Below are 26,737 nucleotides of genomic sequence, written 5' to 3' on the forward strand. Positions count from 1 at the left end.
ATTTTTTGGAATTATATTTATTGGATTTTTTATTTATTTCATTCTAAAAGTGTAATTAATTGACTAATTACTCAATTAAATAAAATACAATTACATCAACATTTATGTATTTTATTATGTACATACATCAGCTAAAGTGAAATAGTGCGTGCAGCGTGGGTTCGCTTTCTGCGTTATTATGAATCCCAGTAAGATTGAAGGCAGTAAACGCCACACTGTAATATGATTGGCTGCTTCATCCAGACATGCTCCTCAGGTAAAAAATCATCATCATTCCAATGTATCTCATTAGTACAAAATAAAGAACAATAACTTGGGAAGCGTTATAGCGAATGTGTGCAGGGTTTATGAGATTCATAATAACGCCGCTACACTTAAATTGGATAATGCCATTGTGACAGAAGAGACCATTCTGCGCACCCAACACCCCTATTAATTTAGCGCACTTGGTTTGTCCCGCAGCATTTCCTCCATTCCGGTCTGACTCTTTGACCCGCTCCCCTCCGCTGACAGGCAGCTGTCACACGGCCAAAATGTTGTCCCGTTCCCGGTGTCTCTCCAGGAATTTTGGTCGCTCCCTTTCTGCGATCCGCCAGGTAGGCCAAAAGGCACAAATGTGACTAAAGAAAGCTACTCTTGTTTGCAATCACTTTGGGCGGGCGTTGGTTCAACCTCTGTCATGGTTAGCATAGCTATAGCATTAGTCATAGCATGAGCCTAGCTACTGTAGGCCACGGAACAGGCCGTAACATTGGAAGCCAAGGACAGTATGACACCTTGCCTTTTAAATATTTTCTGCTCTTCGTGTTACGCCTGTAAACCGCTTTATGCACGAATGTTGTCAGTATTACCCTAATTGGTTTTGATCGTAAATTATTTCGGTAGTATTGAAGTTTTACTTTACATTACTCGCTAGCTAGCAGCGACATGCTATTGTCAGTTTACTTATTGTATGTGATTTTGTCAACTAAATTGAACTTGCTCGTTAACTTGACAAGCATGCTTCAATATGCCTATAATATAGAAAATCATTTCTGAGTGACAGTGTTTCGAAAGTAAAAGTCTAAAAGAGGGAAATAAAGCCGGATGTACATAGGTCTTTCAATTGCTTTATTCTTTGGACTCACTGTCACTCGGGTAATCCACACATGTTTGCGTGCAAGATTGTCACTGGGAGCATCGTCTAACGTTTTACCTTTGACCCCGGGTGCTATCCGTTCTTTGCATCATCAAAACGTTTACCACTTCGCTTTGTCCAGAATGTGTGGATAGGTTTGAAAAGTAGAATTTTTCAGCAAAGAGTTCTTAGTCATGTTTAATAGAAAAATGAGGCATATGATCACATGCTTGTTTACTGTAATCTGTTTTTATCATATTTTGTCTTTGCATAGGGAAATAATGTGTTGACTCGCAGAGGCGCTGCAGGTATTTGTCAAGTATATATTTGTGCTTTTGAGTATTGTTTCTTCTGTCAAGTTGTTGATGTCTCTGTCATTTTCTTTGCAGCTATTTCAACTAGCTACCCTTTCACTGCCAAGAACACTGTGTAAGAAAGCACCCTGACTTTATTGCATTCTTTGAAACATGTTCCTATTGCGTTTGAGCAATTGTTTGTGAGCCATTTTTAAGTCCTTAACTGTCACTATGCATGAATTACAGTTGAATTGATAACCATTTATATTGACATGTTTACATATTATTTTCTCTTCTAAAGAAAATCTGATCCACGCTCCAGTGTCTTCCAAATCCAATACTTCAGGACCTCTCTTGCTTACAGTAGGTCTCATTGTTAGTATATTATGTACGTATCATATTTGAGACGAGAGTTCTAATCTTGTCTTTGTGTCTAAGGAGATGAAGTCCTCACCGTAAAGACCCCTGCCTTTGCGGAGTCTGTTACAGAGGGGGATGTGAGGTGGGAAAAAGGTAACCCACTTTATCCTCACCTCAGTACCTTGTATTGTGTCGAGTCATCATTCCTAAACAAACTTCTCCCACTACAGCTGTGGGGGACACTGTTTCTGAGGATGAAGTGGTGTGTGAAATTGAAACTGATAAGGTGAGTATCATAAAGAACACTTATCAAGATTATTGATTATTTTGGTGACTTTATTCAGATCTTCATCCAGTGTCTTTATCATCGTTCATGATGAATATCTCTAAGAATACATAAGCATACAGTGCATTGGCTTAAAATTGTCTTTGTGACCTCATCCTATGGAAGTATTCGAAAATACATTCAAACATTCAAGAAATAATAGATTTCACCTGCTTTTTCTTTCTAGACATCCGTCCAGGTTCCTTCACCCTCTTCCGGGGTGATTGTGGAGCTTTTGGTTCCTGATGGAGGCAAAGTCGAGGGAGGAACGCCCCTCTTCAAGCTTCGAAAAGGCGGTGTGTAGTTCATCATTAAAATAACTTTATAACTTCTTTGATGCATAGCAGTCAATGGCTTTCAAGAATCGTCACCCAAACTGTAGTGGTATTCGGCTTTATCGTTTTCTTGATGTCCTCTTTAGCTGGAGCTCCTCAAGCTGCAGAAGCCCCAAAAGCGGAGGCCCCGGCGGCAGCTGCCCCTTCACCACCACCACCTGCTGCTGCACCTCCCCCTCCTACCCCCTCAGCTGCTGGCCCCATTCCCACCACCATGCCCCCTGTGCCACCTGTGCCAGAACACCCTATGGATGCCATACCAGGTAATTCCTTATTCCAGACATCTACACTCCTGACCTTCTAGAATGTGCGATATATATATATTTTTTTGGGCTCAGTGGGCTACAGCTCCGGATATCTTGTGATCACTGTTTCTTCTGGGTCTTTTTCCACAGTGTCAGCCATCAAGCCCACCACCGCACCGGCAGCTCCTGTGGATGGAGGAGCAAAAGCAGCCCGCACGGAGAGCAGGGTAAACACTTAAAACAAAACATACAAGGACATTATTGGAATGGCTCGTAATAGAGCAAGAACTATTTGCTAAAACTTTTCTCTGAATTCAGGTTAAGATGAATCGCATGAGACTGAGAATTGCCCAAAGGCTGAAGGAAGCCCAAAACACCTGCGCAATGTTGACAACCTTTAATGAGATTGACATGAGGTAAGAAGTTTATCGGTTTGTAAATGTATTTTTGCATATTCAAGCATTTCAGGTTCACTACGTTTTGTCAGTGCAGCCAATTGATACCACCACAAATGGTTATAGATTATAATCTGCCCAATAGAAAAAGCTTTTTGAAACCGGATCCCCGTCTGAAACACCGGAATGTAAATATTTGGTCATAAATCCATCTAAAACAAAGATAAGAAATGTTAAAATGGCCTTTATTAATTTAAAAGGAAATGTTATTGTCTGCACTCGCCCCCGGTGCTGAAGAGGACACTTTGAGGATTTCTTTCGCCCGCAAATGCGCGGTGTCAGCTTTCGGCCATTGAAGCTTTTCCATGTATCCTAATTGGATTGACATTGACGGTCAGGAGGAAGACTTCCCAGGCTCGGGCTCATCTGGAGCCGAAGGAGGTGGTCGGAGCGCGAGGCGGCACCATCTACGGGGGCCCGCAGAGACCTGTGCCCTGAGTGGAAGGGCAGCCTCCACTGATATGGGCTTTTATGTCAGCCCAATAAGATTTACACACTCGAGAAAGTGAAGATTTTTATCGCTTCTTCTCTCCTTTCTCACAGAGTCTGTGTCTTGGGAGGGGCTAATTGCGTTAGCAGCGAAACCCTAGAGCTTTACAGACAGGAAAACAAACAATTAAAAAGAAAGATAAAAGTGAGCAAAGGTAAAATGATTAGCCGGCCCATCGCAATAGCTTCCCAAAGGGTCATTATCTTGTTTTAAAGCTGCTGAAATAAATACGTTTTGAACTTTTAGCACAGTGTAGCAAATACTAAGCAGCAAGCACCGGCAATAGAAAGTCAATCCCACATTACCTGAAGAATTCCAATTGTCACAACCAATCGTTTGTCTTCTGTGCTTGGAGCATGATGGGTAACAAAACTGCCGGCACTCGCCTTTTATTTGGAAACATGTCTGCATCTCAGTAGATTTGAAGATAAGTTTTTATTTTAGAGGTTCAATTAAAAACGGCATTCATATTTAACAGATTGCTCATTTGCGACTTTTCCTTGCATTTCCCTCCTAGCAACATCTCGGAAATGAGAAAGGCCTACAAGGACGGCTTCCTGAAGAAGCACGACGTCAAGTTAGGCTTCATGTCTGCGTTCGTGAAGGCAGCCGCCTACGCTCTCACTGACCAACCAGTTGTCAATGCTGGTAGGAGCTTCACCACAAGTGCTGCCTACACTTTGATTTTATTTGACTCTGTCTGCACGATGGTGTCAAGTTTTCTTTCGGACCCAACCTCAAAACCACCACCAGACTTCCACCCAATATACTTGCTGCACTTTTCCATTGCTGACCTACTTAGAGCAACCACAGTAGTTTGTTGGGTGTCTCCTTTTTTTAATAATTGTAATAATCTAAGACTGTGTGAAATTAATAATAGTTGCTCTATATGACCATATTTATTTCCAACTTTTCATGTTTGCTCCCTTGTGTTTTCCCAGTTATTGATGACACAACCAAAGAGATTGTGTACAGGGACTATGTCGACATCAGCGTGGCTGTGGCCACGCCAAAGGTAAGCCGTTTGTGTGTGCGTGAGCATGCCACGCCCATTGGATGTGTTTAGGAACATACTTGACGAAAGTTTTCCTCCCTCAGGGCCTGGTTGTTCCTGTCATCAGGAACGTTGAAGGAATGAATTTTGCCGACATTGAGAAGACCATTAATATGTTGGGCGAAAAGGTTTGTATTTTTCAAAACTAAAGTGACAAATGCCAATGTGACCCTTGTGTTTTATCGGACAAAAGATGTTTCGACACCCTGCTGTAAATTCTCCATAGTTGTAAATTGGACTGACTGGTTGGTTGGTGGTCTATATTGAGACCTGCAATGTCCTCTCACCCAAAGTCTGCAATTGGGATAAGCAGTGCGGGAAATAGAAGGATGGTGTTGCAAAAGAAGGGAGCATTGTGAAGAATGTGGTGTTGTTGAGATGAAGCTCATCAGAGGTGTATGTGAATATTTGTTTGTAGGCCCGCAAGAACGAGCTGGCCGTTGAAGACATGGACGGAGGGACCTTCACCATCAGCAACGGTGGCGTGTTCGGCTCCATGTTTGGCACACCCATCATCAACCCACCTCAGTCTGCTATCTTGGGCATGCATGGAATATTTGACAGGCCTGTGGCAGTGGCTGGCAAGGTTTGTGGTCTCCGTGTGGAACTTCAGCATCTTAGTGTGTGCAAAAAATATATCTTTCTAAATGCAATTTTTAATATAACACATCCACAAATGATGTGTGCCTAATATTTTGGCGGATGAATACAGTGTTTAGGGTACTTTGGAACACATTAAGGAGCATGTATGCAATAAAATTTTGGAAAAAAGCAGAACTTCAAGTTCTGCAGTACCATCAAATACCACTGGGTGGAGCCTTATTCCACTTTAGTATGAAATTCGACACTTGCTACCAGAATTGAATGTAAAACTTCAAATTGATCAGTTTACACACTGGCCATAAGTAAACATTGTTATGCGAGCGCACTGTAAATATATATTTTTTTTTCACTTGTTGTGTGTAGGTGGAGATCCGTCCCATGATGTACGTGGCCCTGACGTACGACCATCGCCTTGTGGACGGAAGAGAGGCCGTCACCTTCTTGCGCAAGATCAAGTCAGTGGTGGAGGACCCCAGGGTGCTGCTTCTCGATATGTGAGCGCCCCCAGTCAGTTCCAAGCCCGACCGCCCCAAGCGACCAGTGGCAACACCCACCCTATGAACATCACTCAAAGGTTTATTTGTTCTTTTTCTTTTTGGGTTTTTTTTTTTTTTTTTGGGAGGGGGGGTTGACAGTTGGTTTGTGCAATATAAGGCTGGCAGCGATAGAAGGGTTTGGTACTATCTGAGAATTCCCCGGCTTCTGGTCTTTAGATCAAATAGTATATTCAATCTTGTATGTTCAACATGTGTAATTTTCTACATACAAACATGGTCAAGTTATTATGGAATGACAAATCGAGCTGAAACATGCGTGGTGAGAAAACATGAATTCATTCAAACGAAGGAACACAATATGTCCAAAGTTAACTCTAATTGGAGAATTGATGATATTTCACAGTAATGTGGAACATTCTCCTTATGCTCTGCTAGATATTTAAAAAAAAAATGTTTTAATAAAAATATACACGACTGGATTTGCTTTGTGTTTTTGGGAAGATCTTATTATATTGAAAGTCATTTGGTTCTCACAATCATAAATCTCTACCTAGCAAGAGGTCTTTCCAGAGACTGCGATATCGTACACCTATGGCAGTAATATATTGGATATGGAATATATTGTTTCACTTTTATCTCTTTCCATAACTTAAACAAGTTTCATGCATGGTGATCATGTTCTGGCCATTTGTGATGGGAACCCATTGTTTCTGTTGAACAATATGGGTTTCCATTAGGTTTTGATAGATCAATGGTTAGTGTAGAAAAAAACATACTGAGGAAGGTGCTGGTTCAGTTTTATCAGAATGGCCTTACTATACATGGTAGTTTTTTTATTATTTTTTTTTATTTAAGAAAACCTTATTTATACATGGACATGGATATATTTAAAAAAAAAAAAAAAAAAAATCATAGCTCTCAAAAGTCGGACATATGTATGCGTGGCTGATGGGACTGCTTGTGGTCATTATTTTCCTTGTCACCGTCAACTTTCTTTAGATAGCACACACTACCAATTTGGACATGTTTAGCATGATGTTCATTTCCAGTGCAAAGCCGTCTGCACACAGTTAGCAGCTCAAAGCCTTCCAGGAGACGCTACTGAAGAACGGGTGACACTTGATGTCGCTCACCCCTCCACCGCCACACCCCAAACGATAGCCAGCATCAAACTGAAGTAACTGTGGAAGCAGAAGCAAAGGCGTGTAATTCACATATCAGCGTGCCATGGTAAGTAATACGATTTCACATAATTGGTCTGAATTTGATTTATTTATGACAAATGTATAGATCATCTTCAAAACTGGTACAACTACTGTATGTAGTTGGGGATCAGAGCGATATTGATGCAGAGCAAATGCGTTTTGCACACCTCAGTAAGCAGCGACGCCGCTGTGGTGCTCAGGTGGTCCGGGATTAGCAGCTGAGTGTGGGAGTTGATTCCTGTCGGGTGGAGCTGCCATACTGGCTGAAGGTGCAGACAGCAAGAAATTGCATGGAAAAAAATATTTTAAGAATGCCATTTCAGCTCCTTAGTCGAAGAGTTGTGCAACATTCAACAGTGTAAAGGTTAGAGTGTATGGAAATGTCCTTTTGTGAGTATCACTGACCATTCCTGTGAGAAGTTCAAACAGCAGGGCCCCTAGACTCCACCAATCACAAGCTTCTGTGACTCGGGACACTCCGCCAATTTCTGGTGACAAAATATATATATGTGATTGCTTGATTAACTTAGGGTTAACAACAATTTGGTCCAAGTGTCTCGAACAAGATGAAGTTAGAACCTACCTGGCGCACAATACATCTGTTCCATGGCATCACAGTCAATTTCCGACTGAACCTCACTCCATTGTCCAAAAAAAGTCAAGCACACCTTTCCTGTATTAATATGACGCAAAAAGATTTTTAACCAAATCAAACCACCTCCATGCAATGTTCTGCATGACACTCACCATTGCTGGTCAGTAGAACGTTTCTAGGGTTGAGATCCCGACAAATGATGCCCTGCTGATGAAGGCTTTCCAGGGCCAGCAGGATTTGGGCCGCCCACACCCGCACATCGGATTCGGGGAGCCCCCAGCACGTCTGACGGCTGGATTTATCTGAGGATTTAAGCGGTAAATGAGGTATGTGACACCATCCATCCACCTCAATGATCTGGTCATCTCCTTGCCCCTCTGTCCTCACTGGTGAGCCCTCGGTCATCGTTTGGGCTCCGAGCAAGCGAGGCGAGTACCAGCTAGAAAAGGATCCCTCTGTGGGCGAGGCCACGTTTCCTGGACTGAGCAGCTCACGGGCTTCTTCCACACCATCTCTCACATCAACTGAACTTGTTTCCCTTGCAGAGAAAGGCCAGGAGCTTCCCGTGTCGGCCCGTGCTTCCCTGTGGTCCGAAAAAACAGCTCTGTCTGTGCTCCTGAGGACCACCACTCCATTTTCTTCTAATTTAGGACTGCCGGCTTGCTTCACATCTACATTTGTAACCTCGTCAGTCGCACTTAAAATGGAACTCTGATGAAAGCCCGGGCCATCCCAACATGCTCTTCCGTGAATTTGTGTTTGGCAATGAAGAGGAAGATGTAAAATGGCTGGAGAGGAACTTAAAATAGGACTTTTAGTGTTTGGAGAATCTATTTTTATACATGAGGTTTGCTTTTTCAGGTTCAAGTCACTGGCTGCATAGGGGTTGATTTGGTCACCTTTCAGTGCTGGATCTGCAGCCTTCCAAGCCACTTCAAAGTCAGAACTGCACTCTATGAGCCCAGTTCCAGCTTTGCTGTTATTCAGTTCCGACATGACGTCCAGAGCTTGACTGACACGAGCACAAGACAGAGGAAGAGCGGGCTTGTCCTGAGCTTGAGCGGAGTGCAAACACAAAGTAGGAGCTGGTGGATGGATACGAGCGCTGACCTGCGATCTGGCGGGTCCAGAAAGTAAAGTCGCTCGGTCGGGCTTGCTATAGAACGATGCGGCCGAGCGGGAATTCTGCAGGCAACCCGTCTCCTCGATGTAGGAGTGAGTCCCACAGCTATCCAGACGCCGTTGGGTCTCCTCCCAAGGGTCGTCCCCATCCGGGCTGTTGTCAGTCAGTTTCTGAGGACCGCTTTGCATGCTGATGCTGCTCTGGTAGTCTGTGCAGATTGCAGATGAGGTGTAGCTGCTCTTCATTTTGTGATGCTGGCCGGATGTGAGGCATTCTGGGTGTTCCTTGGCTCTCTCTTTTCTCAGCTTGTGAAGTTTGGAGAAGAGCCTCCCACCTTGGGGAAAGAAGACACAGGATTTGAAGTTGGTGGAATTCACAATTTTTTGGTAAACATTCTAAAATCCTTCAAGCTTGAAGATTCACTTGGTGTCTTTCTTACCTTTAACGTGCTCAAGATGGAGGTAAACCGTGTCCTCGCTGACGTAATATCTCAGCAGCTTCACCATGTACGGCACTCCTTGAGGAATGATGGTCGGCTGCTCTCGGCTTTCCCAGCTGGACTTCATCAAACTCTGCAAAAGTAAATGCAAGACATCAGCTTCTCTAGAAGGAAAATGGTGTCTTAAAAAAATCGGAAATATCAGAAATATACACCCACCTTTACAACAAATGTCTCCTTATTAACCAAGCTTTGGACAACTAGGACCTATACACAGGAACAAAAATATATTTATATTTTGTCAGTCAAATGTTCTTTTCAATCAACAGGAGCACAACGGAGTCATTTACCTTATCATTGACGCCGACCACCTTACACATCTCTAAATCTTCCACAGGAGAGCTTAAGTGTCTTACAGGTCGGAATCTCAGACTGCTGTACCCCTGCTGACACAATGAAATCATCATTTGACACATTTTATGTTGTGACTTTCTCTCTTGATCTCTTCCCATTCATCTGACATCATCCAATCTTTTGATAATCAATGTTAGCGAATGCAGCATTGAATATAAACGGACCAGAGGAACTTCCCTCAGGACTTTTTAGTCAATTCATACCCCTAAATAAGAGTTGCCTTTCCCAAGGTTGTCCTGCAGGTGCGTTATGAAGATCTCCTCAGCTCTCTTCAAATACTGAGTCGTCTTCCTCTTCACAGCCTCTCGACGCTCCTTGTTTGGGTCCACTGAAAGACAAACTCAATCTCAAATCTATCCTTGCCAACAATACAAGATCTGTCCGAAGTAAACTTGTCATACTGGAAGTTCCAATATTTAACTTCCTATTTTTATTCTGGTCTGTATGTTCCAGTCACATGCCTTGCTCCTGCACAAATACCATTTTTAATATTTCATGCAGCTATGGATAATTAATCAAATGCACACTTACTTATACATTCGATGGGCACGAATAATCCAGCATTGGCTCAGTCGCTTTTGGACCCAGTGCTGGGTTGACTAATTCTCAATGTCTCACCATTTGGATGATAATAATAATATGTAGTAGTATTAAAAATGATACTTACATTGGACCCCATTTAGCAGTAAGTCCACCCCATTCTTATAATAAGCGAAAGCTGCCTCATAGTCCTCGTTGACCTCGCTGTCCAGAGCCATGCGAATCTGCTTAGCTGCTTCCACCAAGTAATCACGCTTCGCCATCTTCACCTTGTTTCGGGCCTGTCAAGGTCCAGTCGGGCCTGAGCAAAGGTTAAAATGTATTTTGTATCAATTGGAAGATGTTTACTATTTTTGTTTAATTAACCTTAGAAGAAGAAGTAAATGTTGAGTCATTCAAAAGTGTTTTAAATTGATTCCTTGTAGGCTCACCTTTGCTTCCTGGTCTCATGAAAAGCAGGACACATCTCTGCTAGGTCTCACTGGGATCGCCGTGATTCGCCTCCAGTGACCTCGAGGTTTAGGCCTTTATGTCCGAGCATGATGGGCTGGAAAAGTGGAAGCAAAGAGTTAAATAGTTGATCGTCATTTGAACAGACAGGAAGTGAATTAAAAAAATGGGGCCTGTCTTTAGGGCGGATGCAAAGACAGTTCTAAATACATTTTAATGTTTTATCATCATTTGTCATTCTAGACAACCATAGCGTCAATGTTTTGCACCTTACAGTGTACATGCAAGCGGGCTCTTTAGTTTAAGAAACACAAATTGGTCTTATAATTAAAACTAAAATACGGCAATATTGAGTCTGGCCGTCGATTGCATAATGGTGGTAACACATAGCATTGCTTTTCTCGTAAATCTGCCAACCACAAGCCACACATCCTTCAAGTAGGAGGCGACATCATCATCTAGAGATTCCACATCCATCATCTACTCGGCATGCATTGAAGCTTAACCGGTATCTGAACGTTCCCCAGTTACAATCAACAAAACGGACACCACAGAAAAAACGATGACAAAGCACAGAAAAACTACCTTATGCGATGAGGCCGAGCGTGTGCCAGTTAGCAGCATCAGCATCAACCACTATCTTCTATGGAGCAGTGGAGGAGGAGAAACCACAGGCCTGGCTTCCGATTGGCTGAGCGTGATGTCACGCTCGGGTACCACTTTGCACGCAGCCCTCTCTTCCCCCACTCTCATCACGCCAGATGCTGTCTGATTTAAAGAGACAGTGTTGTTTTCTTGAAGGCATTGAATGAAGACTTTGTCATTTTGTACTTTTACTTGCAATCTGTATTTGGATTCAGCAATAGCATAATCAATAGCGTATGAACAGTAAAATGGTTTATCTCCGTTATATATGTACCATCAATTTTCAGATTCTAAAGTGATGGGAGATTAGTAGCAAATGAAACTAGGCTGCTCCCTCACTCTCTCACCCCCCAGGGGAGTGCAGGATTACAGAGGGGCAGTGGTAACCCTGTATGGCTGACAGAGAGGGAGGGGACGCAAGAAGGATGCCTCTTTTCCCTAAAGAAAAGGGCAAGAGCTCTGGTCTATGGACCTAAAAGCTCAGTATTGATTATATTTTGATGACCTCATTATTTTGCAAGTATGATAGAAAAGGGGTTAGCACCGCTGGCTGAGCTAGAGGAGGGGCTTCAGGGCCACTGAACCCCTGAGTCCTGAAATATGCTTGGACCCCCAGTTTTTTTTTTTTCTTTTACCGCGTGTAGTGTATCTATTGAAGTGTCCATGAGGTGTTCCTAATCACAGGCCACTTCATTAGGGAAAAAGCTTACCAAAGTGAAAGTGAAAAGTGCCACACCCGCCCTCACCCCCACCTCCTGATTGGCTGTTTGATCTGTGACGTCATTCGGTCCCTTGTTAAGTCCACCTGCGTGAAAAGATTTAGCTCCTGCAGAACGTGAAAGGAGCTAAAAGTTTTAACGCAGGTGCATTTAACGAGGTAACTTGGAAAACATATTGGAACGCGGCCCCTCGAGGACTGAAGGTCGACACCCCTGGTTTAAGTGAAAAGTGCCACACCCGCCCTCACCCCCACTTTCTGATTGTCTGTTTGATCTGTGACGTGACGCTCCATTAGGTACGCTGCCATTTTCAAGTGTGCCTAATAACAGGCCACTTCATTAGGGAAAAATCATGATCAAAGCTTAACTGAAAGTGAAAAGTGCCACACACACCCCCCCCCCTCACCCCCACTTTCTGATTGATCTGACACACGTTATGCCGACTTTGATGTTTTAATTTTGTATTTGTTGGATTGTAGTTGATGGTGTTATTATACTGAATGTGTTTGTGTATGAACAAAAAGTTAAAAAAAATCTGTTATGCCGACATTTATTTTGGGGGACACCAACTCATATAACAACGTAAAACACATACATATTGTTTTAATTGGCGAATATAAAAACAAGGAATAAAACACCAGACAAGTTTTGACATAAATGTTTATTAAAATAATAATAATAGTAGATTTCAAACCAGCAATCTAATGTGAAATTGCAGTAGATATATTGGATAACAATATTTGACGTCAGTGTCTCCCCAGTCATGAACCTCACTGCGCATCACTGGTGTAGGCATTCACTGAGCAAAATGGTCAATAACGATCAACTGCATCAATCACAATGCATATGATCCCAAAGTGCTACGCCATGTCAAACTTGACATGGTACGACACGTAATAGCCGTTGTTATACATGTAGAGGAGCTGATCGGTGGGGTTGTAGTCCAGGCTGGAATATTTCTCCTGAAACTTGGGAAACTGAATGCTGAGGTGTTTCCCCTCACCGTTGTTTGTGTCGAAGGCGTAGTAGATCTCCTCGGTGTTGAAGTCCACCTGCCTAGTGGCGTACATAACTCCGCAAGCCATGAAGGCATTGCCGGTCATCTGTTTGAACGCAGCCGTGTTCCATACTTTCTCAACGCCGAACTCTTTCTCGTTAATCTTTGCGATGACTATTTTACCTTTGCTTTCGTCTGAGGCATACATTACCCACAATCCTTTTTCATCTGCTGCAAAATCCATATTCTGGGTATCTGAGTAACTGTATGAGAAGGCCGTACTGGCCGATGGGATCACTCTTGAATCATACGTGTTATCGGTACGATTGAACTTGCCCATACTAAAGGGCGATTGTCTCTGATAATAAATGCTGTTAGCGTGAACAATGTAATTGTTACCATAGCCTCTATAACCAGCAGCAAAGTCAATGTAACCAGATGATGACATCAGAAGCAGGTGTTTATAGTCTGGGTAAAAATAGAACCGACTTGTTGCGGTACTGCTGTACCCACTGTAGAAGTAAATGGATTCAGAACCTTTAAGAGGTTTGGAGTCTTTGCCCCATCCACCGTAGATGTAACCTATCTGCAAATGAGAGTTCAGTGCGCCAACTATGGGTTTGCTGAGTCTCACGATTCCTGTGTGATTGCAGTTGCCTGGAAAAGAAAGTAATGTTACAAGGGCTGACTTTTACCTTTTTTTTTTTTCAGTAGACTGACCAATATCTGGCTTTGAGAACTCTTGTTCCTTCTGGCATTCCTCTAGCTTCCTCTGCAGTTTGGCAAACTCGATGCGGATCACTTCCAGGTTGCTCTTGTCGTATGTCTCCAGTTGGTCCACAATGAGAGTCATGTTGCGGATCTATAATGAAAGGTCAGTGGGTGTAAGTGGGAAAAAAAATAACTTAAGCTAAATGTTAAAGGGAAAAAAAAATTTTGGTTTCTATCATGAACTCCAAAGTCAAAGCCAATTTTAGTAATATTGCACAGTGATAAATTATTTTGCTGTCAAAATTTATTATATGTAATTTCACTGAAATTTCACAAAGGCTTTGTAAACAGCATTTTAAATAAATATCGAATTTAATCACTTGTTATACATCTAAAATTGTTTATTAATAATATTTTTATTTTCATTTAGTATTATAATTATTATTGAAAAATCAATCATTACAGGTTTTAAATCTATTAATTAGTTTTACCTCAGTATAGAGAGAGTCAAACATGGGTGAGGAAGAATTGAAGGCATTTTTGAGCTGAGACACCAGAGATTCAAACTCTCTGAGCTCAATTCTGAGCAGCTCAAAGTCCAGTTTGATGTAGTCGTCAGCACTTGAGCCCAAGATGGTGACTCTCTTCAGCAACAATTTCAGTTCTCCCAAGTTGGATTCCAGTCTTCTTTCATAAGTATTTATCTACACCATTGACAGAAAATGGGATGTTATTCAACATATGCCTAAAATTGTGATTTGTCACATGTCATCAATATCGCCTACCATACCTTGTTCATTTGAATTTTCACTTCCTGGATCAGATCCTTGCTAACATCCTGCATGTGCTGCAGCCGATCAGCCGGGAAGATGGTGTCGGGCAGGTACACGTGACAAACACATTCACCCAAACTTCCCACGGATGATGTCACATTACCAGACCCCCAGTCCTCCACCGGCTGAGAATAAACAACAAAGGTCAAGAGTGGCAAACAGGGATGATATTCAAGTTCAATCGATGTCACTTACGATCCAGGCAAGAGTTGGGCTCATGGCCGATATCAGCAGGAATAGAGTGGACAGCATCTCGTCTCACTTCCACCTCCCAAGTGTCTCCTGGACAGCTCGCTGAAAGCTCTTTTAAACCAAATGTCTTATCAGTTCATCACGCACATATTCTCTTTTCCCAGATTTATTGAGCTCTCCGAAACACAAGCGCAGATGTTGGTTCACACTCAATCGTTTGACAAGAGTTTTAATGTAATCGTAGGGGCGGATGAGAAAATCAGCACATGTAGAAGTGACATCTACATGTATGTCTAGGGTTTATTTGCTTAATTTAGTGCATGTGTGGCAGCCGGCATATCACATTTATTGCAGACACTTTCCATGTTTAATGATTAAACTCACAATGATTGTTCTTTGGGTAGCGCCTCACTACCTGTGTAATGCTCAGTAGTGAGAGGTGGAACACTTGAGAAGCTTAATTAAGTTTCCCAAAAAATAAAGTCCCTCTTTTTATTGTTAATGGATCTAACTCAATGTTTCACCAAACTGATCGATTTTACTTTTAATAGTATACGTTGCTGCCAGTGACGTGAGATTCATGACTGGGGAGGCACTGACGTCACAACCCCCCCCCCCCCCTGCTTATCCAGTATTTAATTTGAACTATTTTAATTAAAATCTTATATCAGCAGTCGTCACACATAAAAACACTCAATAAAGCACATGGAATTGTTGTTTTTGATCGTGCGTACCATCCCGTTTGAAATGTCCCGTTCTCCAAATCAAACCTTTTAACTCCGGATTTGCTCTTCCTTTACTGATGACCTCCTGCTTTGACTGAAAATCCATAGTTGAAAATCGTTTGGATATGTAATCCTCCATTGTAAAACGAAATGTAAAAACGGAGGGGAAAAAACCCAAAACGAATGTAAAACGAAATAAATGGACGACTGCTCCTCAGGTGTTCACTGTAAATTTGAACTGGAGATCTCTTATTCTACAGCAGGGGTGTCCAAGTCCAGTCCTCGAGGGCCGCATTCCTCCATGTTTTCCAAGTTTCCCTCGTTAAACACACCCGATTCAATGATCAGGTTCCTGCAGAACGTGAGGATGAACTGATCAGGTGTGTTTAATGAGCAAAACTTGGAAAACATGGAGGAATGCGGCCCTCGAGGACTGGACTTGGACACCCCTGCCTTACACTGAGTGCCAAAAGTCCCAATGATCGTGAGCAGCAGGGGGGGCCCCATTTCAACCCCTTACACTGAGTGCCAAGCAGGGAAGAAATGGGTACCATTGTTATAGTCACTGGTATGACTCGGCAGGGGTTTGAACCCACAACCTCCCAATCTCAGGGCGGACACTCTCCTCTTAGGCCACTGAGCTGGTAAACCCTCACATCGTAGTATAACACTTATAGTCGTTTTTAAATAACGTGTATACCTATATACGCCTAAATATTGTTATCCAATATATCTACTGCAATTTCACATTAGATTGCTGGTTTGAAATTTGCTTTTAATATTATTATTTTTAATAAACATTTATGTTAAAACTTGTCTGGCGTCTTATTCCTTGTTTTTATATTCGCCAATTAAAACATAAAAATCAGACATTTGGTTAACTGCTTTATATGACAATATGTGTAGGTACACTACACGAGGTTAATATACATATAAATAATATAATGAATAAATAAAGGGTTAATTGCACAACAAAACCACTTCCTCGCACCTGGGATCGAACCAAGGTCTTGCCGAGCAAGAGCCCGAGTCACTAACCAGGTGGCTATTTCGACTTAGCTTGCACTGTTTTGTACAAGTGATGTGTATTCCAGTTCTTTTAAGTGAACTCCATCTTTAGACACTGACAGCTGTTAAGTGCCACGTTAGGGCTCTTCTTGTGTAAGTTTTATTTGTTATGGGTTTTCTTTTGTAAGTTTAACTTTGGGTACTTCGAAAGTGTCATTTTAAATTGTACTTTGCTAGGTGTTCGTGTACACAACGTGTTGTGATGACATCTGCTGTGGAGTCTTCAGCTAGTCGCTTGTGAGCTGCTCCATAAAACCATAAATGTTCCATGCACTGAGCCCACGGCTTCCATAGGGTAGTGGCTAGTGCTCTGGTCTTTCAACCCAGTGACCCAGGTTCGAATCTCAGTGGGACCCAAAAAATTTTATCATAGAAAATTTGCAACACAGTTGCTCGTGTAACCATAAAACCATACATGTTCCATGCAATGAGACCAAGGATTTCATAGGGTAGTGGTTAGTGCTCAGCACTTTCACCCCAGCGACCAAGGTTCGAATCTCAGTGGGACCCAAAAAATTTTATCATAGAAGATTTGCAACACAGTTGCTTGTGTAACCATAAAACCATACATGTCGCATGAACTGAGAGCAAGGCTTCCATAGGGTATTGGTTAGTGCTCTGGGCTTTCACCCCAGCGACCCAGGTTCGAATCTCAGTGGGACCCAAAACATTTTATCATAGAAAATTTGCAACACAGTTGCTCGTGTAACCATAAAACCATGCATGTCCCATGCACGGAGAGAAAGGCTTCCATAGGGTAGTGGTTAGTGCTCTGGGCTTTCACCCCAGCGACCCAGGTTCGAATCTCAGTGGGACCCAAAAAATTAGGGTTAGAGGTAGGGTTGGGGTTAGGGTTAGGGTTAGAGGTAGGGTTGGGGTTAGAGTTAGTGTTATAGGTAGGGTTGGGGTTGGAGGTAGAGGTAGGGGTAGGGTTAGAGGTAGTGGTAGGGCTAGGGTTAGAGGTAGGGTTAGAGGTGGGGGTAGGGTTAGAGGTAATGTTAGAGGTGGGGTTAGGGTTAGAGGTAGTGGTAGGGTTAGGGTCAGGGTTAGAGGTGGGGTTAGGGGTAGGGTTAGAGGTGGGGTTAGGGGTAGTGTTAGAGGTAGGGTTAGGGTTAGAGGTAGGGGTAGGGTTAGAGGTAGGGTTAGTGGTAAGGTTAGGGTTAGTGGTAGGGTTAGTGGTAGGGTTAGTGGTAGGATTAGGGTTAGTGGTAGGATTAGGGTTAGTGGTAGGGTTAGGGTTAGGGTTAGGGTTAGAGGTGGGGTTAGGGTTAGAGGTAGGGTTAGATTTAGGGCTAGGGTTAGAGGTAGGGTTAGGGTTAGAGGTAGGGTTAGAGGTAAGGTTAGGGGTAGGGTTAGAGGTAGGGGTAGGGTTAGAGGTAAGGTTAGGGGTAGGGTTAGAGGTAGGGGTAGGGTTAGAGGTAGGATTAGTGGTAAGGTTAGGGTTAGTGGTAGGGTTAGGGTTAGTGGTAAGGTTAGGGTTAGTGGTAGGGTTAGGGTTAGAGGTAGTGTTAGAGGTGGGGTTAGGGTTAGAGGTAGTGGTAGGGTTAGGGTCAGGGTTAGAGGTGGGGTTAGGGGTAGTGTTAGAGGTAGGGTTAGAGGTAGGGTTAGAGGTGGGGTTAGGGGTAGTGTTAGAGGTAGGGTTAGAGGTAGGGTTAGGGTTAGAGGTAGGGGTAGGGTTAGAGGTAGGGTTAGTGGTAAGGTTAGGGTTAGTGGTAGGGTTAGGGGTAGGGTTAGAGGTAGGGGTAGGGTTAGAGGTAGGGTTAGTGGTAGGGTTAGGGTTAGTGGTAGGGTTAGGGTTAGTGGTAGGGTTAGGGGTAGGGTTAGGGTTAGGGTTAGGGTTAGTGTTAGGGTTAGTGGTAGGGTTAGGGTTAGTGGTAGGGTTAGTGGTAGGGTTAGAGGTAGGGTTAGGGTTAGGGTTAGAGGTGGGGTTAGGGGTAGGGTTAGGGTTAGAGGTAGGGTTAGAGGTAGGGTTAGAGTTAGGGCTAGGTTTAGGGCTAGGGTTAGAGGTAGGGTTAGGGTTAGAGGTAGGGTTAGAGGTAAGGTTAGGGGTAGGGTTAGAGGTATTGGTAGGGTTAGAGGTAGGGTTAGTGGTAAGGTTAGGGTTAGTGGTAGGGTTAGGGTTAGTGGTAGGGTTAGAGGTAGGGTTAGGGTTAGAGGTAGGGTTAGGGTTAGAGGTAAGGTTAGGGTTAGGGTTAGAGGTAAGGTTAGGGTCAGGGTTAGAGGTGGGGTTAGGGGTAGGGTTAGAGGTGGGGTTAGGGGTAGTGTTAGAGGTAGGGTTAGGGTTAGAGGTAGGGGTAGGGTTAGAGGTAGGGTTAGTGGTAAGGTTAGGGTTAGTGGTAGGGTTAGTGGTAGGGTTAGTGGTAGGATTAGGGTTAGTGGTAGGATTAGGGTTAGTGGTAGGGTTAGGGTTAGTGGTAGGGTTAGAGGTAGGGTTAGGGTTAGAGGTGGGGTTAGGGTTAGAGGTAGGGTTAGATTTAGGGCTAGGGTTAGAGGTAGGGTTAGGGTTAGAGGTAGGGTTAGAGGTAAGGTTAGGGGTAGGGTTAGAGGTAGGGGTAGGGTTAGAGGTAGGGTTAGAGGTAAGGTTAGGGGTAGGGTTAGAGGTAGGGGTAGGGTTAGAGGTAGGGTTAGTGGTAAGGTTAGGGTTAGTGGTAGGGTTAGGGTTAGTGGTAAGGTTAGGGTTAGTGGTAGGGTTAGGGTTAGAGGTAGTGTTAGAGGTGGGGTTAGGGTTAGAGGTAGTGGTAGGGTTAGGGTCAGGGTTAGAGGTGGGGTTAGGGGTAGTGTTAGAGGTAGGGTTAGAGGTAGGGTTAGAGGTGGGGTTAGGGGTAGTGTTAGAGGTAGGGTTAGAGGTAGGGTTAGGGTTAGAGGTAGGGGTAGGGTTAGAGGTAGGGTTAGTGGTAAGGTTAGGGTTAGTGGTAGGGTTAGGGGTAGGGTTAGAGGTAGGGGTAGGGTTAGAGGTAGGGTTAGTGGTAGGGTTAGGGTTAGTGGTAGGGTTAGGGTTAGTGGTAGGGTTAGGGGTAGGGTTAGGGTTAGGGTTAGGGTTAGTGTTAGGGTTAGTGGTAGGGTTAGGGTTAGTGGTAGGGTTAGTGGTAGGGTTAGAGGTAGGGTTAGGGTTAGGGTTAGAGGTGGGGTTAGGGGTAGGGTTAGGGTTAGAGGTAGGGTTAGAGGTAGGGTTAGAGTTAGGGCTAGGTTTAGGGCTAGGGTTAGAGGTAGGGTTAGGGTTAGAGGTAGGGTTAGAGGTAAGGTTAGGGGTAGGGTTAGAGGTATTGGTAGGGTTAGAGGTAGGGTTAGTGGTAAGGTTAGGGTTAGTGGTAGGGTTAGGGTTAGTGGTAGGGTTAGAGGTAGGGTTAGGGTTAGAGGTAGGGTTAGGGTTAGAGGTAAGGTTAGGGTTAGGGTTAGAGGTAAGGTTAGGGGTAGGGTTAGAGGTAGGGGTAGGGTTAGAGGTAGGGTTAGTGGTAGGGTTAGGGTTAGTGGTAGGGTTAGGGTTAGTGGTAGGGTTAGTGGTAGGGTTAGGGGTAGGGTTAGGGTTAGTGGTAGGGTTAGTGGTAGGGTTAGTGGTAGGGTTAGGGTTAGTGGTAGGGTTAGGGTTAGTGGTAGGGTTAGAGGTAGGGTTAGGGTTAGGGTTAGTGGTAGGGTTAGAGGTAGGGTTAGGGTTAGGGTTAGGGGTAGGGTTAGGGTTAGAGGTAGGGTTAGAGGTAGGGTTAAAGTTAGGGCTAGGTTTAGAGCTAGGGCTAGGGTTAGAGGTAGGGTTAGGGCTAGAGGTAGGGTTAGGGTAAGAGCTAGGGTTAGGGTTAGAGGTAGGGTTAGAGGTAGGGTTAGAGATAAGGTTAGGGTTAGGGTTAGGGCTAGGGTTAGGGTTAAAGCTAGGATTAGGGTTAGGGTTAGGGTTAGGGTTAGACCTAGGGTTAGACCTAGGGTTAGAGCTAGGGTTGGGGTTAGAACTAGGGTTGGAGCTAGGGTTAGGATTTTTTTTTTTTTCCCACAAAAAACTATTTTTTTTTTTAAACTACCAAAAAAAAAAAAAAAAAAAAAAAAAAAAAAAAAAAAAAAAAAAAAACACGGTAGTTTAACTACCATGTATGGTAGTTTAACTACCGTGTATGGTAGTTTTTTTTTTTGTTTTTTTAAAAAAAAAAAAAAAAAAAAAAAAAAAGGTAGTTTAACTACCATGTATGGTAGTTTAACTACCGTATATGGTAGTTTTTTTTTTGTTTTTTTTTTAAAAGTTTTTTTTGGGAAAAAAAAAAAAAAACACAAAAAACTACCATACACGGTAGTTAAACTACCATACATGGTAGTTAAACTACCGTTTTTTTTTTGTTTTTTTTTTTAAAAAAACTACCATACACGGTAGTTAAACTACCATACATGGTAGTTAAACTACCGTGTTTTTTTTTTTTTTTTTTTTTTTTTTTTGGTAGTTTAAAAAAAAAATAGTTTTTTTGGGGGAAAAAAAAAAAAAAAAAAATCCTAACCCTAGCTCCAACCCTAGTTCTAACCCCAACCCTAGCACTAACCCTAGGTCTAAGCCTAACCCTAGCTCTAACACTAGCCCTAACCCTAATCCTAGCTTTAGCTCCAACCCAAACCCTAGCCCTAACCCTAACCCTAACCCTACCTCTAACCCTAACCCTAGCTCTTACCCTAACCCTACCTCTAGCCCTAACCCTACCTCTAACCCTAACCCTAACCCTAGCCCTAGCTCTAACCCTAGCCCTACCTCTAACCCTAACCCTACCTCTAACCCTACCTCTAACCCTAACCCTACCCCTAACCCCACCTATAACCCTAACCCTAACCCTACCTCTAACCTTAACCCTACCCCTAACCCTACCTCTAACCCTACCTCTAACCCTACCTCTAACCCCACCTCTAACCCTACCACTAACCCTACCCCTACCTCTAACCCTACCCCTAACCTTACCTCTAACCCTAACCCTAACCCTACCTCTAACCCTACCACTAACCCTAACTTTACCACTAACCCTACCTCTAACCTTACCCCTACCTCTAACCCTACCTCTAACCCTACCTCTAACCCTACCCCTACCTCTAACCCCAACCCTACCTCTAACACCACCTCTAACCCTAACACCACCTCTAACCCTAACCCCACCTCTAACCCTAACCCTAACTCTAACCCTAACCCTACCTCTAACCCTAACCCTAACCCTACCCCCACCTCTAACCCCTAACTCTAACCCTAACCCTACCTCTAACCCTAACCCTACCTCTAACCTTACCCCTACCTCTAACCCTACCTCTAACCCTACCCCTACCTCTAACCCCAACCCTACCTCTAACACCACCTCTAACCCTAACACCACCTCTAACCCTAACCCCACCTCTAACCCTAACCCTAACTCTAACCGTAACCCTACCTCTAACGCTAACCCTAACCCTAACCCTACCCCCACCTCTAACCCCTAACCCTAACTCTAACCATAGCCCTACCTCTAACCCTAACTCTAACCATAGCCCTACCTCTAACCCTAACCCTAGCTCTAACCCTAACCCTACCCCTAACCCCACCTCTAACCCTAACCCTAACTCTAACCCTAACCCTACCTCTAACCCTAACCCTAACCCTAACCCTACCCCCACCTCTAACCCCTAACCCTAACTCTAACCCTAACCCTACCTCGAACCCTAACCCTACCTCTAACCTTACCCCTACCTCTAACCCTACCTCTAACCCTACCTCTAACCCCAACCCTACCTCTAACACCACCTCTAACCCTAACACCACCTCTAACCCTAACCCCACCTCTAACCCTAACCCTAACTCTAACCCTAACCCTACCTCTAACCCTAACCCTAACCCTAACCCTAACCCTACCCCCACCTCTAACCCCTAACTCTAACCCTAACCCTACCTCTAACCCTAACCCTACCTCTAACCTTACCCCTACCTCTAACCCTACCTCTAACCCTACCCCTACCTCTAACCCCAACCCTACCTCTAACCCCACCTCTAACCCTAACACCACCTCTAACCCTAACCCCACCTCTAACCCTAACCCTAACTCTAACCGTAACCCTACCTCTAACGCTAACCCTAACCCTAACCCTACCCCCACCTCTAACCCCTAACCCTAACTCTAACCATGGCCCTACCTCTAACCCTAACCCTAACTCTAACCATAGCCCTACCTCTAACCCTAACCCTAGCTCTAACCCTAACCCTACCCCTAACCCCACCTCTAACCCTAACCCTAACTCTAACCCTAACCCTACCTCTAACCCTAACCCTAACCCTAACCCTACCCCCACCTCTAACCCCTAACCCTAACTCTAACCCTAACCCTACCTCGAACCCTAACCCTACCTCTAACCTTACCCCTACCTCTAACCCTACCTCTAACCCTACCTCTAACCCCAACCCTACCTCTAACACCACCTCTAACCCTAACACCACCTCTAACCCTAACCCCACCTCTAACCCTAACCCTAACTCTAACCGTAACCCTACCTCTAACCCTAACCCTAACCCTAACCCTACCCCCACCTCTAACCCCTAACCCTAACTCTAACCATAGCCCTACCTCTAACCCTAACCCTAGCTCTAACCCTAACCCTACCCCTAACCCTAACCCTAACCCTACCCCCACCTCTAACCCCTAACCCTACCCCCACCTCTAACCCCTGCTCTAACCCTACCTCTAACCCCTGCTCTAACCCCACCTCTAACCCTAACCTTAACCCTACCCCTAACCCTACCTCTAACCCTTACCTCTAACCCTAACCCTACCCCTAACCCCACCTCTAACCCTAACTCTAACCCTAACCCTACCTCTAACCCTAACCCTAACCCTACCCCCACCTCTAACCCCTAACCCTAACTCTAACCCTAACCCTACCTCGAACCCTAACCCTACCTCTAACCTTAACCCTACCTCTAACCCTACCTCTAACCCTACCTCTAACCCCAACCCTACCTCTAACCCTAACCCTAGCTCTTACCCTAACCCTACCTCTAGCCCTAACCCTACCTCTAACCCTAACCCTAACCCTAGCCCTAGCTCTAACCCTAGCCCTACCTCTAACCCTAACCCTACCTCTAACCCTACCTCTAACCCTAACCCTACCCCTAACCCCACCTATAACCCTAACCCTAACCCTACCTCTAACCTTAACCCTACCCCTAACCCTACCTCTAACCCTACCTCTAACCCTACCTCTAACCCCACCTCTAACCCTACCACTAACCCTACCCCTACCTCTAACCCTACCCCTAACCTTACCTCTAACCCTAACCCTAACCCTACCTCTAACCCTACCACTAACCCTAACTTTACCACTAACCCTACCTCTAACCTTACCCCTACCTCTAACCCTACCTCTAACCCTACCTCTAACCCTACCCCTACCTCTAACCCCAACCCTACCTCTAACACCACCTCTAACCCTAACACCACCTCTAACCCTAACCCCACCTCTAACCCTAACCCTAACTCTAACCCTAACCCTACCTCTAACCCTAACCCTAACCCTACCCCCACCTCTAACCCCTAACTCTAACCCTAACCCTACCTCTAACCCTAACCCTACCTCTAACCTTACCCCTACCTCTAACCCTACCTCTAACCCTACCCCTACCTCTAACCCCAACCCTACCTCTAACACCACCTCTAACCCTAACACCACCTCTAACCCTAACCCCACCTCTAACCCTAACCCTAACTCTAACCGTAACCCTACCTCTAACGCTAACCCTAACCCTAACCCTACCCCCACCTCTAACCCCTAACCCTAACTCTAACCATAGCCCTACCTCTAACCCTAACTCTAACCATAGCCCTACCTCTAACCCTAACCCTAGCTCTAACCCTAACCCTACCCCTAACCCCACCTCTAACCCTAACCCTAACTCTAACCCTAACCCTACCTCTAACCCTAACCCTAACCCTAACCCTACCCCCACCTCTAACCCCTAACCCTAACTCTAACCCTAACCCTACCTCGAACCCTAACCCTACCTCTAACCTTACCCCTACCTCTAACCCTACCTCTAACCCTACCTCTAACCCCAACCCTACCTCTAACACCACCTCTAACCCTAACACCACCTCTAACCCTAACCCCACCTCTAACCCTAACCCTAACTCTAACCCTAACCCTACCTCTAACCCTAACCCTAACCCTAACCCTAACCCTACCCCCACCTCTAACCCCTAACTCTAACCCTAACCCTACCTCTAACCCTAACCCTACCTCTAACCTTACCCCTACCTCTAACCCTACCTCTAACCCTACCCCTACCTCTAACCCCAACCCTACCTCTAACCCCACCTCTAACCCTAACACCACCTCTAACCCTAACCCCACCTCTAACCCTAACCCTAACTCTAACCGTAACCCTACCTCTAACGCTAACCCTAACCCTAACCCTACCCCCACCTCTAACCCCTAACCCTAACTCTAACCATGGCCCTACCTCTAACCCTAACCCTAACTCTAACCATAGCCCTACCTCTAACCCTAACCCTAGCTCTAACCCTAACCCTACCCCTAACCCCACCTCTAACCCTAACCCTAACTCTAACCCTAACCCTACCTCTAACCCTAACCCTAACCCTACCCCCACCTCTAACCCCTAACCCTAACTCTAACCCTAACCCTACCTCGAACCCTAACCCTACCTCTAACCTTACCCCTACCTCTAACCCTACCTCTAACCCTACCTCTAACCCCAACCCTACCTCTAACACCACCTCTAACCCTAACACCACCTCTAACCCTAACCCCACCTCTAACCCTAACCCTAACTCTAACCGTAACCCTACCTCTAACCCTAACCCTAACCCTAACCCTACCCCCACCTCTAACCCCTAACCCTAACTCTAACCATAGCCCTACCTCTAACCCTAACCCTAGCTCTAACCCTAACCCTACCCCTAACCCTAACCCTAACCCTACCCCCACCTCTAACCCCTAACCCTACCCCCACCTCTAACCCCTGCTCTAACCCTACCTCTAACCCCTGCTCTAACCCCACCTCTAACCCTAACCTTAACCCTACCCCTAACCCTACCTCTAACCCTTACCTCTAACCCTAACCCTACCCCTAACCCCACCTCTAACCCTAACTCTAACCCTAACCCTACCTCTAACCCTAACCCTAACCCTACCCCCACCTCTAACCCCTAACCCTAACTCTAACCCTAACCCTACCTCGAACCCTAACCCTACCTCTAACCTTAACCCTACCTCTAACCCTACCTCTAACCCTACCTCTAACCCCAACCCTACCTCTAACACCACCTCTAACCCTAACACCACCTCTAACCCTAACCCTAACCCCACCCCTAACCCTAACTCTAACCGTAACCCTACCTCTAACCCTAACCCTAACCCTAACCCTAACCCTACCCCCACCTCTAACCCCTAACCCTAACTCTAACCATAGCCCTACCTCTAACCCTAACCCTAGCTCTAACCCTACCCCTAACCCTAACTCTAACCCTAACCCTACCCCCACCTCTAACCCCTAACCCTACCCCCACCTCTAACCCCTGCTCTAACCCTACCTCTAACCCCTGCTCTAACCCCACCTCTAACCCTAACCTTAACCCTACCCCTAACCCTACCTCTAACCCTTACCTCTAACCCTAACCCTACCTCTAACCTTACCCCTACCTCTGACCTTACCCCTACCTCTAACCCCAACCCTACCTCTAACCCTAACCCCACCTCTAACCCTAAGCCTACCCCCACCTCTAAACCCTAACCCTAATTTTACCCCTACCCTATGGAAGCCTTTCTCTCTGTCCACGGGACATGCATGGTTTTATGGTTACACGAGCAACTGTGTTGCAAATTTTCTCTGATAAAATTTTTTGGGTTCCACTGAGATTTGAACCGGGGTCGCTGGGGTGAAAGCCCAGAGCACTAACCACTAACCTATGGAAGCCTTTCTCTCTGTGCATGGGACATGCATGGTTTTATGGTTACACAAGCAACTGTGTTGCAAACTTTCTATGATAAAATGTTCTGGGTCCAACTGAGATTCGAACCTGGGTCGCTGGGGTGAAAGCCCAGAGAACTAACCACTACCCTATGGAAGCATTTCTCTCTGTGCATGGGACATGCATGGTTTTATGGTTACACGAGCAACTGTGTTGCAATTTTTCTATGATAAAATGTTTTGGGTCCCACTGAGATTCGAACCTGGGTCGCTGGGGTGAAAGCCCAGAGCACTAACCACTACCCTATGGAAGCCTCTCTCTCTGTGTAAGGGACATGCATGGTTTTATGGTTACACGAGCAACTGTGTTGCAAATTTTCTATGATAAAATTTTTTGGGT

General features: G+C 44.8%; 3 protein-coding genes across 4 annotated transcripts; 1 reads left to right on the forward strand and 2 right to left on the reverse strand.

The window, feature by feature from the left end:
• Window positions 1–462: 462 nt before the first annotated feature.
• On the forward strand, window positions 463–6,256 carry dlst (dihydrolipoamide S-succinyltransferase). The gene is made up of 15 exons (XM_049740329.1): window positions 463–596; window positions 1,392–1,425; window positions 1,507–1,546; window positions 1,715–1,776; window positions 1,852–1,926; window positions 2,004–2,059; window positions 2,286–2,394; window positions 2,520–2,696; window positions 2,829–2,905; window positions 2,997–3,094; window positions 4,141–4,271; window positions 4,565–4,638; window positions 4,722–4,805; window positions 5,096–5,263; window positions 5,644–6,256. The coding sequence occupies exons 1-15, from the start codon at window positions 534–536 to the stop codon at window positions 5,776–5,778; spliced, it is 1,383 nt and encodes a 460-aa protein (XP_049596286.1). The 5' UTR covers window positions 463–533; the 3' UTR covers window positions 5,779–6,256.
• On the reverse strand, window positions 5,907–11,224 carry rps6kl1 (ribosomal protein S6 kinase-like 1). Of its 2 annotated transcripts, none has more exons than XM_049740328.2 (12): window positions 11,129–11,224; window positions 10,525–10,640; window positions 10,221–10,394; window positions 9,757–9,881; window positions 9,490–9,582; window positions 9,359–9,406; window positions 9,140–9,272; window positions 7,730–9,034; window positions 7,566–7,655; window positions 7,388–7,470; window positions 7,150–7,245; window positions 5,907–6,958 (listed from the first exon to the last, which is right to left on the reverse strand). In XM_049740328.2, exons 3-12 carry the CDS (start codon window positions 10,354–10,356, stop codon window positions 6,848–6,850), a joined length of 2,220 nt encoding a protein of 739 aa, XP_049596285.1. In that variant the 5' UTR covers window positions 10,357–10,394; window positions 10,525–10,640; window positions 11,129–11,224; the 3' UTR covers window positions 5,907–6,847. The 2 variants fall into 2 exon arrangements, with proteins under 2 accessions (XP_049596285.1, XP_049596284.1); XM_049740327.2 differs by having other exon boundaries at window positions 9,490–9,585.
• Window positions 11,225–12,767: 1,543 nt separating this feature from the next.
• Window positions 12,768–14,700, reverse strand: olfm4.2 (olfactomedin 4, tandem duplicate 2). Its single transcript, XM_049740601.1, has 5 exons — window positions 14,644–14,700; window positions 14,406–14,573; window positions 14,107–14,319; window positions 13,625–13,766; window positions 12,768–13,561 (listed from the first exon to the last, which is right to left on the reverse strand). The coding sequence occupies exons 1-5, from the start codon at window positions 14,698–14,700 to the stop codon at window positions 12,768–12,770; spliced, it is 1,374 nt and encodes a 457-aa protein (XP_049596558.1).
• Between the last annotated feature and the right edge of the window lie 12,037 nt (window positions 14,701–26,737).

Source organism: Syngnathus scovelli, chromosome 14 (assembly GCF_024217435.2).
Source record: "Syngnathus scovelli strain Florida chromosome 14, RoL_Ssco_1.2, whole genome shotgun sequence".
In the NCBI taxonomy this organism is placed as follows: domain Eukaryota; kingdom Metazoa; phylum Chordata; class Actinopteri; order Syngnathiformes; family Syngnathidae; genus Syngnathus; species Syngnathus scovelli.

What these genes read in the sequence shown, in the direction of transcription:
- dlst (XM_049740329.1), top strand. Translation starts at nt 534, where the DNA reads ATGTTGTCCCGTTCCCGGTGTCTCTCCAGGAATTTTGGTCGCTCCCTT. An exon ending in CCCTATGGATGCCATACCAG is followed by an intron (nt 2,697 to 2,828) that starts GTAATTCCTTAT and finishes CTTTTTCCACAG; the next exon opens with TGTCAGCCATCAAGCCCACC. An exon ending in TTTAATGAGATTGACATGAG is followed by an intron (nt 3,095 to 4,140) that starts GTAAGAAGTTTA and finishes TTTCCCTCCTAG; the next exon opens with CAACATCTCGGAAATGAGAA.
- rps6kl1 (XM_049740327.2), bottom strand. Translation starts at nt 10,356, where the DNA reads ATGGCGAAGCGTGATTACTTGGTGGAAGCAGCTAAGCAGATTCGCATG. An exon ending in CCATCTTGAGCACGTTAAAG is followed by an intron (nt 9,035 to 9,139) that starts GTAAGAAAGACA and finishes TCTTTCCCCAAG; the next exon opens with GTGGGAGGCTCTTCTCCAAA. An exon ending in CGGCGTCGCTGCTTACTGAG is followed by an intron (nt 6,959 to 7,149) that starts GTGTGCAAAACG and finishes CTGCTTCCACAG; the next exon opens with TTACTTCAGTTTGATGCTGG.
- olfm4.2 (XM_049740601.1), bottom strand. Translation starts at nt 14,700, where the DNA reads ATGCTGTCCACTCTATTCCTGCTGATATCGGCCATGAGCCCAACTCTT. An exon ending in GCCCAACTCTTGCCTGGATC is followed by an intron (nt 14,574 to 14,643) that starts GTAAGTGACATC and finishes GTTTATTCTCAG; the next exon opens with CCGGTGGAGGACTGGGGGTC. An exon ending in TTGACTCTCTCTATACTGAG is followed by an intron (nt 13,767 to 14,106) that starts GTAAAACTAATT and finishes CTTTCATTATAG; the next exon opens with ATCCGCAACATGACTCTCAT.